The sequence below is a fragment of the Fopius arisanus genome, unplaced genomic scaffold, assembly GCF_000806365.1.
Source record: "Fopius arisanus strain USDA-PBARC FA_bdor unplaced genomic scaffold, ASM80636v1 scaffold00131, whole genome shotgun sequence".
Lineage (NCBI taxonomy): Eukaryota > Metazoa > Arthropoda > Insecta > Hymenoptera > Braconidae > Fopius > Fopius arisanus.
In genome coordinates this window covers 67,274-85,030 of record NW_011887870.1, presented here as the reverse complement: position 1 = coordinate 85,030, position 17,757 = coordinate 67,274, and the positions used below count along the sequence as shown (strand labels likewise).

At 34.8% G+C, this 17,757-nt stretch overlaps 2 protein-coding genes and 1 long non-coding RNA gene across 8 annotated transcripts; 1 reads left to right on the top strand and 2 right to left on the bottom strand.

The window, feature by feature from the left end:
* Positions 1-4,916: 4,916 nt before the first annotated feature.
* On the bottom strand, positions 4,917-8,265 carry bigmax (helix-loop-helix-leucine zipper transcription factor bigmax). The gene is made up of 5 exons (XM_011313816.1): positions 7,896-8,265; positions 6,743-6,886; positions 6,052-6,431; positions 5,660-5,773; positions 4,917-5,381 (listed from the first exon to the last, which is right to left on the bottom strand). The coding sequence occupies exons 1-5, from the start codon at positions 7,927-7,929 to the stop codon at positions 5,325-5,327; spliced, it is 729 nt and encodes a 242-aa protein (XP_011312118.1). The 5' UTR covers positions 7,930-8,265; the 3' UTR covers positions 4,917-5,324.
* LOC105271975 (uncharacterized) lies at positions 7,321-10,166 on the top strand. Its single transcript, XR_892696.1, has 2 exons — positions 7,321-7,407; positions 8,264-10,166. It is a non-coding gene; the product is annotated as an uncharacterized lncRNA (long non-coding RNA).
* Positions 8,841-16,851, bottom strand: dmpd (F-box protein dmpd). 6 transcript variants are annotated; one of them, XM_011313817.1, is made up of 8 exons: positions 16,558-16,851; positions 16,061-16,475; positions 15,405-15,550; positions 14,129-14,449; positions 13,529-13,777; positions 13,260-13,455; positions 12,730-13,103; positions 8,841-12,420 (listed from the first exon to the last, which is right to left on the bottom strand). In XM_011313817.1, the coding sequence occupies exons 4-8, from the start codon at positions 14,372-14,374 to the stop codon at positions 12,040-12,042; spliced, it is 1,446 nt and encodes a 481-aa protein (XP_011312119.1). In that variant the 5' UTR covers positions 14,375-14,449; positions 15,405-15,550; positions 16,061-16,475; positions 16,558-16,851; the 3' UTR covers positions 8,841-12,039. The 6 variants fall into 6 exon arrangements, with proteins under 6 accessions (XP_011312119.1, XP_011312123.1, XP_011312124.1 ...); XM_011313821.1 differs by having other exon boundaries at positions 16,149-16,475; XM_011313822.1 differs by having other exon boundaries at positions 12,742-13,103; positions 16,558-16,850.
* Between the last annotated feature and the right edge of the window lie 906 nt (positions 16,852-17,757).

Sequence of the window (17,757 nt, the reverse complement as noted above, 5' to 3'; positions counted from 1 at the left end):
AATTAAATTTATTATTATATATAAACAGAAAAGCTGTCTGACGATTGGGTATTTGTATTAGTATTGAGTAAAAATGAAATGACATTGTGTTTATTCCCAGGAAACATTTGATAATTTTTTCCATTTTTTGTTTTACTGGAATTTTAATCGAATATCTGGATGATAAAAAGCATTTTGCAGTTGATTTGAGCTTTCTAAATTCAGATTTTAAAATCACTTTCACCCGGATTTGTTGGCTAACAATATGAACTCAGTATTAATCTGCACTTCTTGTCGGAAATGTCCGTAAGACCCATTGATGTTTCCATTCTACTCGTAGCATTCTGTGGTTCGATAAAGTGCTATTTCTCTCCAAGTTATACCACTCTACTGACATAATCCAGTTCGGTTCAAGAATCGGGGTCGTCCTCAATTTTCCAAGCCCGTGTTCAACCGAGAATATTACTCATTGGCTTGGCGTGCTATTCAAGAATTTACAACTCAGTCAAATAATTTCATACAATATTATGACATCTAAAGTGCTTCCGTGGTTCAGGCCAATTATGAATATGCAGACGAAAAAAATATGTGACCGTCCGCATGAAAACGACCGCATTTTTTTCAAATGCTAAAAATTAGATTTTTTTTATTGTCTCAGAACTAGAACTCTTTCTACGTCGATACGTGTTGAAGCTTATGATCTAGACTAGAATATTCTTTTTCTGAGAGGGCCCTAATGGGGTCTTACTGGAGTAGTGCTCACTAAATATAAAATAATGTACGCCACTTGAGCGTAATATACTAATACCCAATGAGCCATTCTCTAATCCGTAAAACCTCTCTTTGCATGCGGAAGAAGGATCAAAGAGAGAGCAGCATTCGAGCTCCTTCACGGATCAAATCCGTAAACTCCTGGGAAATACCTAATCGGTTTCACTCACCACGAAACACCACGAAAGTTGTGCATCTCCCAACACCACCCATCCCCTTTTCTCCCCAACCATCAGCATCCATTTTTTTCCATTCCCAATTACAAATGATTTGATATTTTACAAATGATTTGATAATAAAATATGATTACAGCATGAAAGTTGTTGCTCAACAACAATCGACTACCGATTTGATTATATCAAGCGGAACTTTACAAAGAATTTTACAATACTAACTTTACAATTCAATTATCTTATCAATATCTTATCAATTCAATGATACAAATATCTCAATTTTACAATTTTACGAGCGGTACATGCAATATGAATTACCCGACGGTTGGTTCAACCTTCCAATGGGTTATATCCTCCATTTTTCATTGATTTTACCGTTTCTAAGAAGAATTAACCATCGACACTTGCGGGATAACAAATGCAATAATCAGAAATCTTTAAAATATTTTTTTTTACTCAACGCGAAATGCGAAAAGTACCATTGCCATAGTATTTGCCTGAGGCGAGCGGTTCAGGCGGTACAGACACATACCCCCCCCTAACATTGGAAACTCACGATACGGATATCCATTTGGGAATCGAAAAAAAATTCGGGAATAAAGTGCGTTGTGTCCCTCAAAGCTCAATGGTTTTATCATTTGAAACATACGAATTCAGCGGACAGGGGGATGTAGGGAGAATTAATCTCATTTGTTTCCATACAGTCACGCTCAAACGAGGAAGAGGATTAGTTTTCATCCTGGGAACTAGCCTTGTCAGAGTAAATTTATCAACGTTTCTACTGCTCTTTGATATCGGGAGTATCCGCTTTTAGTCACTTGAAGTATTCTCATTTTAATTTCAGTCGAAAGTAAAACAGGAAAATTTCGTGTGTAATACAGAGATCAATTTGTTGCAAAATTTGCCTGGATGTTTAGTCATTTAGTTTAGTAATCCTGTGGTATATTGCTTCTAGAAGAATTTTTCTCCTAATGTTCACTTCTGAAAAAAATCGGAAATAAAAAGAAGTGTCGGAGTTTCTCGCCACATGGCTTAGCGTATACAAACGATTTTTTCCAATAATTATAACATATAAATATAATAAATAATAATAATTTTTATTTTCTTTGGTGTTATTTTGTGTTTTACACCTTTTCCGCTTGCTCCATTTTGAATCTAGATGTTTAAACTATTTGAGAGTTCTATTAATTTATTAATTTTACTAGCTTTGTTATATATAAATATTCTCTTAAATTGTTGATTCAAAATTTTGAAAATTGAAAATAAAGTTAAGTAAAGTTGAGAAAAATATTGACATGTATATACTATAATGAATTTTTCATTTTTAATTTGTTTTTCTATATAAAAATTTCGTTTTTTTAACTGAACTTCATCTAGAAGTTTTGTACTTTTATTATAGTACAAATTGAATATATATTGAATATTATATATTTTGGTATAAATTTTATTCAATTTAAAATTCGAGTATCTTTGTGCAATTCTCTAGATAAATGCGATTTTCATTGCAATATCAAGGTAAATTCGACTGCAAAGTTTTCTTCCGGCGGAAACCAGTGTTTTAGAAAAAAAATCTCTGGAAGCAATAAATTTTCGCACTGATCCCCGGTTTATTCAAAAGTTCTCACCGTGAAATCCATCGAAAATTCCATAAACCATCCGAGCTTCCGTCATTCATCAGGTCTTTCCATTTCCATCCGACAAATTTCTCAAGAACTACTGTGATTTTCAGCCGCTTGGCAGCAATAAAATTCAGCGAATGAACCGTGACAAGGTGTTGGCTGGATAAAAAGCAATATATGTGCTGACAAGCGAAAAGTCTCGCTTTCTTCTCAGCAAATAATAGAAAAAGAGAAAAACCAATGAAGGAGCTACGAGGGGTGAAACGGTGAATATAGTGCTCGTGGACCAAGACGATGATGAAAAAAAAATACAGAAATAGAAGTCGCAATTGACGTTTCATTCTCCTGGCCCTCCGTTTCTTCGACATATGAAGAATATTTGCCACCTTTTTTCCCCATTTTTTTTCAATATTGTTACCAGCCCATAGGGGCGATAGCTTTCTTCCCTATGTGAGATAAACGACTTTCCCGCTTATCCCTTGGTGAAAAAGTGAAAGAATAAAATTCCCCGATTTTTCTGGATAATTAATTCTGCTGGAAAGTGATAAACCAAAATAACCGCATTAATTTCGAGACCAGTATTGAGGCAATATCTCCAAATGGAGGAAAGATAACAATATTTGCATGAATACCTTTTTTGTACCCCTCATCTTTTCCTACAAAAAATCTTCATGGAAAAAAATCGCTATGTGCTTTCATTTCCGAGATATTGCTCGAATACTGACCTCGAAAAAATTCTCTTATTCCAGTTTACCACTTCGCTACTGAATTCGTACTTCAGTCTGAACGAATTCGTTTTGTTGGTTTCTCTTTTCCATTTCAAATGTCTTTTGTTGAATTCAACTGAAATTTTTCCTTTATCTTATGTGTATTGGTTGATTAATAGATATTTAGAAAATATTTGAATCAATCTAATTAATCATTTAATTAACCACAAGAAAATGAATATATATCGGAAAATATGTCAAATTTGTGATGCATATATATCATGTTATATAATATATATTATAGCATATATATCACTCCATAGTAGCCGAAATTCACTTTTTCGAATTTTATTTGCAAATTATCGATGGGATTGATGGAAAAAATATAACGCTTTTACATAGGGATGGGGTGAGTGGCCTCGCATCCCCTTCAGCCATGGTCTTATCGTCCATTTTCAAGTTTGAAAGAACATTCGAAGAAAGTTCTAGGAATGAAATGGAGTTTACATTGATATGTCGAACAGAATTTTCGGGCGACGTCTGAACGAATGAATAATGGATTCCTGGAGAATCGAGGGACGAATGGTGAAGGGATTGAATGAAATTACGTGGAATTTCCCAAGTATTTTTTAAAAGCTACCGGTTTTCGGGATTATTACTGGCATTAATAATTTCATTGATTTTCAACGACTTCAGGGAATAAAAATTAATGATTTCCAGAACTTTCTTCTAAAAAAAGAAACATTTAGAAATTTCTGGACTTGTGCAAAAAAAACCATCACGCGAAGATTTATCAAAGCTAATCAAATAATTTAAATAATTTCATGAAATACATGTTAGAACAGAATACTTTTAGAAAACAAATTGTGTATTAACATTTCAATTAAAAATGTTTAAAATATTAATGACTTTTTTTAATAATTAATTTTCATTGTTAGCTGGAAATTGAACGAATTGTATAATTTCGATGCGATTTCCAAAGTAATAATTTTTCCAATTAGATTGTCTTCGTCCCCGGGGATTTTAAAATAATGAAGAGATGATATTTGTGTTCTAGTTACCGATGGCAATGGACCACGAGCTCACTATATCCTTAGGGATAATCCTCGTTATCGGTGGGATAATGATAACGGCTTTACTCGTCTGCTACGCCTGTATTTTCCGAGATTTGTGCTGCCAACGAGTCGACAGGGCAAAGAGACGTAGAGATGGAAGATACAGTCCTGGATCTGATGATATTATCAGAGCTAGAATGGATGCCATTCAACTCAACGACATAACACAAGGCGATAGTATGCCCACAGAATCGGAAAAAATTTGAATAATGAGAGAACAATTGAAGAGCAATTGGAAAGCAATTGGAAATATCAGCCAGACTACAGCCTGTCATCTTCACATTTCACTTATTTCCTCGGGTTATTTTGTAATATCCCTCTATATTTTATATTGATTACTGAAAATCTGTTGAGATAATCAAAATTGTTGATGAATAAAACGAATAAGTATATCTTATCTCGCGAATTTAATTGTTTCATTGAATTGCCTGTAGGGATGTCATAAAAATGTTTAATAAATTGATAGAAATTTAGAAAAATTAGAATGAAAACGTGACGAGAATGCAGTAGTTTATTGAATCGAAAATTGAACGAGTAAATGCGAGCCATGGGTAACATTATTTATAGACATTTATTCATAGCTACAAAATGGCAACTTGTGGATTATTAAGACAGTATTTTACCAATATCTTTCCTCCAGGGTTGAGTTACTGGAGAATAAAACTCTCAAGAAGCTCCAGAGAGCTGTTTCCTCGTACTGTTTATAAAATAAATCTCCATCTGAATCATCTTGTCAATCTTCCATTGATCTCCGGATTCCCATGCGGCGCATGTACCCGTAATAATATCAACTAATTCGTCTCTGCGATCTCCATATCCTTCATGACACCTTTATATATTCATTTTTCACTTAACATAATTGTAACTTGGTAACTCTTCTTAATTATTTTCATATTTCACGGGTAAAATTGGAAGATCCTCGACTCAATTTCTGTTCGATATCTCGTTTATCTCGTTTGACTAGCTGATTTGATTGTTGAGCTGGTGAAGTACGGATAATACTACTTCCCGCATTGTCTGAAGCAAGCAAACCATTTTTTTCATGTGAAATTCAATAATGAAAAACTAAACATGGAAATATGGAATAATGATATAATAATATTTATGTATAATCTTGGATAATTTCAAGATCATTACATAATTTGGAGACAGATGCCTGAGAGAGAGGATGAATTGAGGAAATCCATCGAAAGACTTCCGAAAGACTACAAATAATATCTGGAAGTTTTGAGTGAATGCACTAGCTTCGAAAATATCGAGGAGATAACAGTACAGAAACAATATGTTGTTGTTACCTGTGGTTTACAATGTTCCTCCAACCAGCTGAATACACAGCCTGATAACTCAGCGAAATTCGCCACCGAAACATTGTTGAATGTTTGAAAAAGTCGATCCATTATTGCCTGGAACTGAAATTATAAAAACATTGAAGAATATTGAAATAAATTGGTTTTTGCCTCCGGATAGAAACATTGTAATCGATCAAATTTAAGTTGCAAATTTTTTATTAACCGGAATATGATTCAAAAATCCAAAAATGCATGGAACTGACAAAAATAATTATACTATGTGTAATGAAAGAGCAGTGATTGCCCACTTATTTACTTCGTAATTCAAGTATTTAAAATATTTGTCATTATTGGGATAAAATAATTAAATTCTCATTGAATTAAAGATTTTTTTTTACCACTTGAAATTTAGTTTCATCAGAGACCCTCATCTCAGCCTGTCCAGGTTGCGTCTGATGGGCTTTAACGATCTGCTCGTAATTAGCCTGCATAATTCTGAGCGCGACCACCTCTTTCCTCAGGGCATTCCTCTCCTCTTCTTGCTTCTTCTTCTGTTGGAGCAGGAATTGGATGTAATCGATAGATTTCTGGAGGACAGTGGCCTTGGAGAGCTTGTAGCCAGAGGAATCGGTGTGCTGACAAGTTGGAACTAAATCTTGGAGGGAATCGTAGCCTTTTTTTATCGCATCTCGACGTTTCTGCTCTGCTTGAGTATGAGCCTCTCGTCTACGCTCCTTGTAGCTTATAGTGGAACTTTTGTTATCACTGTCTTCGTCTTCTGCAATAAAAAAAACATTAATACCTGAGGGTATACTAGAATTTGACTATCTGCTATCTTTAGAAGAAAGTTAGCTTTTAGAATCTCATATTCTTTAGAACAAAACGTCAACAGCTAGATTTTTTAAATCTTTACTGTGGAGTTGTAAACTTTTCTCCTAATATTATCGTTCCAGAGATTTTCATTAATTAATATCAATTAATTTCAAGTAAGTAATTTGAAGAAGCGTAAAAGAATTCATGGAAAGAGTAAGATAATTGGTATCGGCAATTTAAAAAATAAGAAAAACTCATGCGGAAAATTGGAATTACCAGTATTATGAGCCGATGATGACGGCGTATTTACAGATCCAGTACTACTGCATCGGGAAAAGCCGAATCTTTCCGTTGGGCTCGATGGTTCCAGCTTCATATCACCATCAGATCCAGCTCCACTGTTCATATTCCTCCCTGAACCTGCAACAAATGTCGAAACAAACTGGTAAACAGAGATGAGACTACTGAGTTCGATGAGAGTTTCTGGAATATCTACAAAACTGAGGGAGATAGTCAAATTTTAGAAGAATCTTCATTTGCAGCCCTCAATTACCTCAACAGAAAACATTATAACAAACATCCCGCTATCTTCCTTGGATTTCGAGATTTTCATCGAGACGTGATGAATAGTTAAAATCGAATTGGACAATTTCAATATTATTCATGCACAAAAAATAAATAAACGTATTGAAACAGTAAATTACAATTTTTAAACAAAATTGACGTCAAAACTGGTGAATCAGAAGTAGTACGACAATTATCACTCTGTAAATGCAGGGAATAGGTAACGAAATTATTTCAAGGAAACTTCTCTATCAGCGCGATTGCGAGATATATATCTTATCTCGTCATAATGTCATTACATTGTTTGCATTTTATCACGCAATTACAGAACTGATCAATAACTAAAGAATGATCAACTGACCGTGGATCAGTGATAAGTAATTAATTAATTGATAATAATAATCATTAATAAGTAATAATTGAAAATAGAGATGTATTCCTTGAAGTCAATTTCCCAATTCAAAACAACAAAAACTTCAGAAATGTCAGTGAGTCATTAACATTCCAGTATAATAATTAGTAAGAATATCTCTTCGCTTGGTAAATCCGTATCTTATCAATGGAACCTTAAATACAACATTACAATAACTCAATGAACAGATAATTCAGGAGCTGCCAATACAACTGTCGGCCCGTCCAATCGTGCACAGATAAGAATAAATGAGAAAAAAAACGTGTCATCCATAAAAAATCCAAGAAAATTTTAATGTCAACAGTTTACATGCCTAATTCAATATTCATAATTTATCATTTCCACTTTTTTACTTTCACAAATTCCAAACAGAGGATTGAAAACGGTAGTTGTCCAAATAATACAGATAATGCAAGTAATTAAATAATTGAAAATCTTCAATTGTCAACTTACGAATCTCGTATTCCTTGTTGGACACTTCGGCCATTTTTAAATGGTCCAGGACGAATTGAAATGACTAATCCGAGGGTAATGAGACGAGTTGATCGTAAAAAATTGGAAAGTCTCCTCAGTAAGCGAGACTCGTTTTGAGGTTATTAGTGACATCCGAATATGTTCACTCTCTTATCTCTTCTGGGTGACTTCCTCAATTACTTCCACAGGAGAAGAAAGGCACACTTATCCGATGATTGCAAGAGTTCAAATGTGATATAGAAACGTCTGACACGACATGTGATAGTGTTTTGAATCACAATATTGATAAATACTGACGCATTACGAGTCTTTCGCAATACGTAAGGTCGGCCATTTTTGTTTTGTAGTGAATGGACAGAGCGCATTGATTTGAGAACGTGGAAGAGCTCCCGATGGTAAAGAGAGCAACCGGTTGGCCCGAAAAATCCGTCACAACACGAGGGATGAGAAATGCGCGGGAAAGTGGCGAAACGTGACATGAATTACGAAGTGGAACTGTCAAATGTCCGGGGAGCCACGTGCGCCCATCGACTGTCGAGAATGAAGGGTTTTTGGACCTCCAGTCATTCAATTTTTCGCCTTCACTTGAACAATTACAGATTTTATCATCCTGATCAATTTCAATTTTTTTCATCCTATCGAGTCATATCTTAGTCTAATTTTAATTCAATTTTCCCAATATTAATTTTATTTTATCTTCAAAAATATTCTTGGAGAATTATTGATTCTTAATTTGTACATTATACACTTATTCTGTACTTTTCAACAATTTTTTACATAAATATAGACTTATAGTTTTTTCCTCGCATTTATTATTGACGTAATATAATAGGGTGAATTTAATAGTTCTCTCAGTTGTCAACTATTTGAAAAACTGATAAAACTGATATTCATCTGGATAGGCGAAGAGAAAGAGAATTCAGGTTTATGTTAAATTATGTTTATTATACGGATGTATCTATGTTATATATTTACAATCGTTTTTCATCTTTTTCAAATACACGTAAAACAATGAAGACAATAATTAGTTCATATAATCGTGGCTCAACGGTATTCGGACTGTGGGCCTCCGATCCAGTGAGTCTAATCACTTTTCCTAGTATTCACTCATCGTATCGCACATAAAATTCGCAATTCAAATTTACTCAATCAAAGAAATTTCATTGAGAATTTCAACGCTGCCAATTTAATTCTGTCTCTTTATTTTCTTCGTTCCTGCGGGAATAAGATTGCATCATTCTTATCAGCATTTGTTACGTAGTATTTAAAACATATTTTGCACACGTTTCTGTATCTCTGAATATTATTTCTTGTCGCTTATCACTCGAGGACGGATCGTGCCAGAAACCGAAGTTTGACAATTCATTAATTATTTTTACATTTTTTTTTTAGACATCTACTTTACTCGGAAATTCGTTGATCATTTCATCGATTCGATACGCAGAATAAAAATCATTAATTTCAGGCACCGACACGTGACTTTGAATTTCAATTGTTACCATTGGTGTGATAATGATAATCTCATCCCTGCAGTTACTCAGAAAAATTCATTGGAAAATGAGGATTTTTTTTCACCCCGCAACCGTTAATTCAGTGAATAAAGGTCACTTTCAGCAGTTTTTGTAACACTAAAGCTTCGTATGGAAATGAAAAAATTGGTATTGCTAATTAGAAAGGATATTTGATTGGATTTTGTGACTAAATATAACGAGAGAATCATTCATTCAATCACAAAATCTTCACTGTTTTATAAAGCTCTCCATGAGAACCCTTATAAAACTTTTCCTCCCTTCCCCATCCCTCCATTGATTATCCTCTGATAATTCAGTAGAGAAATAGTAAAGCAGGAAACGAAGTCTTCGTTTACAAGAAAATGTTCAATTATTTTAAAGATGGGAGTTGTTGAGAGAGAAATGTAAAAAAATGCGGTGAGACTTTCAAGTTAAAAATAAAATTGTTGAAATATTTTCAATATCATAAAGAATTAATTTTGCAGACATCTGAAGAACACGTGGTTCTAGTAAGAAAAATCCCTTAAACTATTCATAAAAAATTATTCTGATATTTTACAATGAACCCAAGAGCCCCAAAGATATTTGCAAAATAATGAACAAGAGAAATTAGAGACGAATTTCCAAAATCACAAGATTGAAGCTGTATTATTCATTATCCCCCAGATATCTAAAAAATTTCTCCACATTCTCTCTCTGCCAACTCTTTAGCTAATGACCTCTCACTCGAAAAAAAAAACGATAAATCAAAAATCCTTCGATATTCCACATGAAAACATCAAAAATTCGAATTTATACCCAAAATCCTAAAATAATCACTTAAACTATGAATAATGAAGTAATTAATATTCCTCCGACACAGAACTCCCCGGCGAAAAAAAAAATCAGTTAATTCATGGGGGAAGATTTTTCTCTACAACCGTCACTCAACATATATATATTTTCTCAATTGATTTCCTCATTATTGTATTATCGTTCTGTAATAAAGTATCATTCACTTATTATCAGTATTATTTCTGTAATTTTTATTCTTCTTTTAATATCTAGATTTATGAATAACTCACAATATTACTAACCACGCGCCTCTCCATCATTATTTCCTGTTACTTGGATATTCATTAATTGTCTTTATGTCAAAGATAATAAAGGGCAACAGAAATTAATTAGTAATAAAAAATGAAACAGAATCAAATTACTCTTGACAAGTGATTGTAGTTTCATTATTTCATCTGAGGTGATTTTAACTTCTGCATTTTAATGTTCTAATCCTCGGGAAAAGGCCTTGTATTTAGCTATCAACTATAATTTATTTATTTATTTATTTCATTTGTCATTGTGGCGATTAGAACCAGAAATCAAAAAAACCACATGTGTACGTAATTTTAAACGAGGAGAATAATTGATATGGTTTTGTTATGGTGCGTATTACAACGGAGTACCTGCAGCTGGACCAGTTTTCGTGCTCTCCATTTGTTTCTTTTTAGTCTTCTCCTTTCCTTTCTCTCTCTCCTGCCCCCCTTCCTATCCTTCAGGTACCATTTAACATCATTTATTATGATTGAAAAATGAAAGAAAATGCTGAAATTTTTCCGAGAAATTCAGAGTATTTCTGCCCGCATTTTGTTACGATTTGCTTAAGGGAAAAATGAGATTTTCCTGCGGAAAGAAAAATTATTCTGGATTATTCGCCCTCGGTGGGCACTATTTACCAGCATGGCAAGTATCTTTTCCTCGGTATTGTCTCCTAAGTATTTTTTTTATTATTCATTACATCATTTAATCAATTAAATTAATCGGAAAAGAAAAAAGAAATCAAGTGAGTCATGGAGTGGTGGAACTAATGAAATTATTTCACTAATTTCTCGAGAAATAGTGAATTGAAAGATGTCAAAATACCAGAAAATTTTCTAGAGATTTATGCTGACTACAAGAGTCTCTTCTTTTCCTCCGAACCCAATAATTTTTTTGATATCTAATTAAATATTCAATTAATCAGTCCGAAATTAATGTGCGGATTATTTCGAAAATATCTCCAAAGGAATTCTAGACGAAATAGGTCTAGAAAAATTCATCATACCACTTTTTTCATTAAGGGATTTATTCAACTACAAAAAACAAAAATTTATTAACATTTCTCACTAAACGTCTCGATTTCAGAGATATTTTCGAAGTGAATAAAGTAATGGTTTTTTTCACTACTGAACCACAATAAACTGATTGATATTCTCAAAATAAATCATCTAATGGTTCGTTCTGAACACGTGCGTGACCCACAATATTATTTGCATAATTTTTTGTCGTAATTCCCAATTGCTAATGGACGATCGGGAATAATTTAGAATTTTTTGTTTCCTTTCATTAATCATTATCTTTACGTTTTTCTGAGCCGAAAGAATGAGTTACCCCTTTAGTTTAATTATTACCAAAGAGGAAAATAATTTTGTACTTTTTTCCACACAGTTTTACCATTCTTTTTGAACCTGAAGTGAATGACGTGGGCTCGATTATTATTCATTTGAAAAATTAAAATGGGAAAAGATTGGTAAATAGATATTTTGTGTTTTTTTCCTTCCATTTCGTTATTTTTTTTTCTTTTCTTTTTTTTGTACCATTTAGATTTTTGAGCGCTTGGCCTGACGTGACTTGATCGTACGTCTTGGTTTCTTGGTGACGTCACCAGTTGGGGGCTCTTCGGATGATAATTTTCGTTTTGTGGTGAGACTGGACAGTGGAGTTCTGGGGGGTGCCATTTCTGTTGTTGTTTGGGATGACGTGTGGGGCTGGGAATTGCAGGGCTCTGTTGGACTTTCTGTGTCAGCTATTGGGATGAAATTTAGGGCATCGGTGAATGAGTCAGAGAGGACGCCCTGATTTGCCAGTGCCTGGAAATCCTCAGCTGGCATTGGCATCGATTGACCGCAACCATTGCACACTGATATCGCTGGGGATTTTGACCGCCAGTATTGCAACTCTGTTTTACATTTGTTGAGTTCCTAACGGGGAAAAAGTCATTTTAGTTTTACATTTTATTCAGAAATTATACGTTATTAATTCAAACAGCGTTCATCAATTTCCCCATGCAGAATTTCATAATTAATTGTGAGAATTCAGTGATAGTAGATGTGTTTGTACGTCCTGTTGATTTTTTTTATACGGATAATTAAATTTATGAAAATTTATGACAACACACAACTATATACATCCATTATACAGAGAAAAAACTGGGTGATGGCATTCCTAAATTAATTATGAATTCACAAAACCACAAATAAAAAGTTGAAACCTAAAAATAAAAATTGTACCTTAGTAAATACCTGGAGTAAAGTGCTGAATTTGCGTGATGTTTCCTCATTCTTCTTATCGTGATCGTCAAGACGATTGGCATACTCTACAATCTGCTTCTGCTGATCAGCAATTTTAACCTTGCAGTTCCTCAGATCTCTGCGCATCATGGATAACTGGCTGTTGTACCTCTTCATGCCCTGTTTGATCTTGCGAATGCGTTTGCGTAAAAACATGTTGGACTGCGGTGGTGGAACATTGTTGTTCATTAGACCTGGGTCCTCGGGTCTGTGGCTCGGGGAACATTCACCACCACTGCCACTGTCTTTATTGCTGTCACCACTCAGGGGTGCTGAGTCCATGCAGATGAACGGCTTGGAGACACTGCCTGAGGCTAAAATCATTGAATCCACGTTATTAATTAACGTATTCCATTAAAAAAGAGTATTCCGTCAACTCATCATTTCAACTTGACCCCAATGTTATTTTCATTTGGCTACACAATTATTAATGACGCTTTTTCCATAAATATATTTTATAATGCACTTACATGAGAAAGTCCCAGCGAGATCAAGAAAATCAGGTCCGAAATACGAAATTTCTGGCAAAGTAGGTTCAATCTTTTCTTTGAAGTACTCCATAGCCATCGTAGTTAAATCAAAAAGTTCATCAGTAACTTTAAAAGGCTTGGTTAACTTGGCTGTTGTCTTGACGTAATGAAGAATGCGGTAAACCTCGTCAAGAATCTGAAAACACCAATATCGAAGGAGATATAAATTGATTTAAAAGAAATAAGACAAGTGCAAGCCTCCACCCCACCTCTCCTGGAAAGAAGCAGCAGTGCTTTCTCTCGATGTGCTTTCCAAAGCTCATTTGAAGAAGGGTAAGTCTCATGTGGAGTGTCTCGATGATATCGCACTCACAGGACAGCGGATGATTGCGTCTCGCTGATTCTCGACGTGGCATTTGGGCTTTTATTGACTGAAAACGCGACAACATCTGGGACTGTAGACGCTGGAACGTTGTATTCAGTCGAAAACCACATACCATGTTGAATTGCCGACATACCTGGAAGTAATCAATTAACATAATTATCTTCCTAAATTCCACCTCAGAGGTTTCTTTCAATAGTTAATTTTTCCAATGATAATTCGAAATAAAAACTATTTTTCCATCACAAAAATTAATCCACCTAGCACTTTTATTATTTGTCATTTATCTCGAAAACTATCAGTCAAAGGTGAAACTAAGAGAGAATCGTTTTTCATAGCTGATTAAATTTCTAATTAAAATCAACATTTTTAGCTTAAGCGATGCTAGGAAATTGTAAAAATTGAATTGATGGTTATGCTGCAGGGGAAACAATTTGCTTGAGTGGATGTCATTTATTGGATGGAATAATGGTGGTTTGTGACTCACCAAACGTAATTGTGCTACAGTATTCAAATCCAATGACGATAGAATTTTGTCGAGCAACTCAGGTGGCAGATTGAGAAGATTAATGTGGTGAACTGGTGCTGGCTCATGTGATGGGTTAGCACTGCCAGCAGAGGCTGAGTTGACCTGAGTGTGATGTCTACGTGCTGGTCCAGCTTCAACTGTATCATTGACTCTCCCAGAGCCACTTCCACTGCCCATATTACTCGATTGACGAGTTGACACCATTTTACTCCTTAGCTTCAACACTGCACCCTCAATGATTTTGAACGTCTCTCAATTATATTGAATAATCCAATCCAACTGTGAAAATAAATCAGAATATTAGTCAGACATTTTCAAATCCAATTGACGACTATAAGAAACAATATGGAGGAATGCATAAAGTACTGAATAAATTCCAAGATCAATTATTCACTTTGTGAGTAAAGAAATTCAAGAGCCAATTTTATAAAGAAAATAAATATAAAGCTTTTATCCTAATTGATTATTAGCCAATTACGTCGGGTATGAGCGATTCAGGAAAAAGAAGTCTCGCCTTTTTTGTAACTAGATTATTCTCAAGGCAAACGTATCGGTATTGTTCTCTAAAACACCTTGTCATCGAGATAATTCGTAATCTCACAAAAATCCATTATATTGGAGTGAAAAGTCTAGATTCCTTAAGCATTGTTAAATCACAAGAAGAAATGTGCAGAATTTTTTTCTGTGATTCACAAATCTTGTGATAAAAACTATCCGTCAAAATGCAATTCCAAAATTCTCTAGACTTGAGTTAATTGCATCATTAAGAAGGATTACTCAATAGTTCACGGGAAAACATCAGATTTTATGCTATCCTTTAACTTCAATTCTCAACCCACAAACGTTATAAAAATTCTGAAGCCCCTCAAATTTCTACAAAAAAATTCTCACATTTCTTCTCAAAACTGATTTCACTGAAATTACGCCAAAAATTAGAAACTCATTGCAACAAAAAAAAAACTGGAAGAAGAACTGGAAGAAAATAAAGGCAAAAACTCCAGTTGTGTTCCGAAATCAAATTAATTATTCATAAAATAATTTCCTCTCCTCAATAGACAAGAAAATTTTTATAGGCACGAAAATAAACAAATATTTTCCCCAACCCTGAAAACAGGAAGAAATAATTTTTGTCACAGGTCAAATGAGGGTGAGGGCCACATGCCCCATCCCCCAACAATAAACAAAAATCCCGAAAAACTCATGGACCCCCTGTCTTTGTTCTCCCTAGAAATACCTCAGATGCACCACAGCGTCGATATTTCGGGGTTAATGTTCCCAGACGACAATTTTCCATCGATTTTTCCCGTCCAATTAACCCACGGCAAACCCAACAATTTACCCCCATCCATTCGTGTCCACAATCCTCAGTATCACCCTCGCCTGCCAACAAAGAAACGAAAATCTTGCGGAAAAAAACTCTTTGAGATCCCCTCAGAAAAGATTAACTAAATCCAAAACCCGATAAAAATCGATCGTCCGACGTCTCCGCAATTCCGAGTTTTTCCCCCAAATTTTCTCAAAGCCCCTTGACTCTCCCCTGTCATAAATTTCCCGAGAGGCCTTGAAAAACGAGTGTAGAGCCCCCGAAAAACTCGAAAATAAAAAATCTCTCCGTTGGTCCCCCGACAAAAATTCCATCCTCCGAATCCCCTGAAAAATCTCACCTCCACAAGCACCAGTTAATCCCGAAAAAATGATAAACACAATTGACAACAATTGGAGATAGCCAACAATGATCTAATTAACAGATCGATTCCTTAGTGGTGGCACTTGAGGAAAAAGGATATGAATTAAAATCTGGTGGATGTATACAAGATGCCCGAACACTCGAGCTCTCAAAAAAAAATCTCCCAATCCCCTGATGAAATTCTCGTCAGACCCCAATTTTACCTCGAGATCGAGAGAAACCCGGAGTCACTGTACTCCCCAAATTCACGTGAAATAAAAACCGTTAACTGAATGAATAATCAACAAATACCGAACAATTACTCCGTCCGCGTTGGCGTTTTCAGCGACATTTTGACGTCGAAGCACTAGCAGTACGAGTACAGCTCCAAAGAGCGTTTTCACTCCCTCTAAAACCTTAACATATCCTTCTCACTTCAATACATGGAAAATAGTATTGAGAAGGGGGGAAACACCAGGCTAACAACAGTCTGAGGTATTGTACATCTCTCTCTATCGGACAAACACTAAACCGCTCTTTTTCCCTGCACTCCCGCTACTTTTATTTTCCTTTCTTCCTCTCCACCAGAAAAAAAACCAGATCCTTTTCGCTGGATTTTTCCCATTTTTCCTCTTCAACCTGCGGATGAGTTTTTGAAAACTTGCTAATTAGTTCAGGGACTCATCGTTAAATAATTGTATATAATAATTGTTTTGTTTACTTCTTTTGTTGGTGACGGACAGGAACATTCGAGCACTTGGCACTGATTATCCGAATTTTTGGATTTTATTTGTACCGGACGCGGGGGAAAAAATTTGGAGCGATTTTTAGAAATTTTTGGAATGAAGGGTGGAGTGGACTTGGGGGATTTTAGATGAGGGGTTTTTGGGTTTTATCAATGGGAGGACTTGTTATATGACACGACGATGCAACACTGACGAACACATCCAGACTGCAGCAGTTTTCGGGCGATTGGTGAACTGAAATGGATTTTCCTGGGCCCCGGGACAAACGTTTTCGAGAAAGGTAGTTGCAGCACTGGGCAAGTGAATTCTGAATGGCTACAGGGGAATTTCGGAAGTTCTCATTGGAGGGGAACATATCTCCGCTGCTCTTTAGGTTGGCGCCTTTTGCAGGTTACATCGGCAAGGTAGACCCCATCCAAAAATTCGTATATTTTTTTGTTCGAATTGCTCAATTAATTATGAATTATTTACACTGTCATTCCATAGACATTGATATCTACGTACTTTATATACATTAGTAAGTTTTTTTCGTATTAATATATTCATAACATACTCTTACAATACCAGTATGGATGTGTTATAGGATGTATCACACAGGATGTGTCAGGGAAAATGTTCTAATTTTCTCAAAAGAACCAATTTTTCGATAAGTTAGTCGCTTCTTAAAAGACCCCCCACCTCTGAGCCCATCCAATCAGGGATATTAATTTTAACTTTAACTACGCGTTAACTATGATTAACTCATCGAAAACTACCCCTGTGTGATGATAATGATGACCTCAATCTGGGACTTTAGTTAATAGCAAAGAGATCCCAAAATTTTAGAGAGAGTTTCATAGATTAAAGAGATCCTCTTACGTTTCATGTTGTTCGAGATTTGTTAGTAAGTTGATTTTTAGTAAGAATAATATATCTAATTGAAAAAACAAATCGTTATAAAAAAAAGTTATAAAGTCCCAATTATAAAGGAAACTGTAATTGCATTGTAATTGTAATTTAAGTAGTTATTGCACGGGATTATTCAATATTGCTTAATTTTTCTAATGAATATGGAGATCAATTAGTACATTCACCAATTGAAGATTTGTTGGTCAATTAGAAAATCTACTCGATTATTTCTGTCTTACCGACAGAAATATAAAATTGAAACTTTTATTTTTCACTGGAAAATAAAG

Coding starts and splice junctions, on each gene's coding strand:
- bigmax (XM_011313816.1), bottom strand. CDS start 7,929: ATGGCCGAAGTGTCCAACAAGGAATACGAGATTC. Junction 6,432..6,742: donor ATCATCGGCTCATAATACTG/GTAATTCCAATT, acceptor TTTTTATTGCAG/AAGACGAAGACAGTGATAAC. Junction 5,774..6,051: donor ATGAAACTAAATTTCAAGTG/GTAAAAAAAAAT, acceptor TTATAATTTCAG/TTCCAGGCAATAATGGATCG.
- dmpd (XM_011313817.1), bottom strand. CDS start 14,374: ATGGTGTCAACTCGTCAATCGAGTAATATGGGCAGTGGAAGTGGCTCT. Junction 13,778..14,128: donor CTGTAGCACAATTACGTTTG/GTGAGTCACAAA, acceptor GATTACTTCCAG/GTATGTCGGCAATTCAACAT. Junction 12,421..12,729: donor TACTCCAGGTATTTACTAAG/GTACAATTTTTA, acceptor TTTCCCCGTTAG/GAACTCAACAAATGTAAAAC.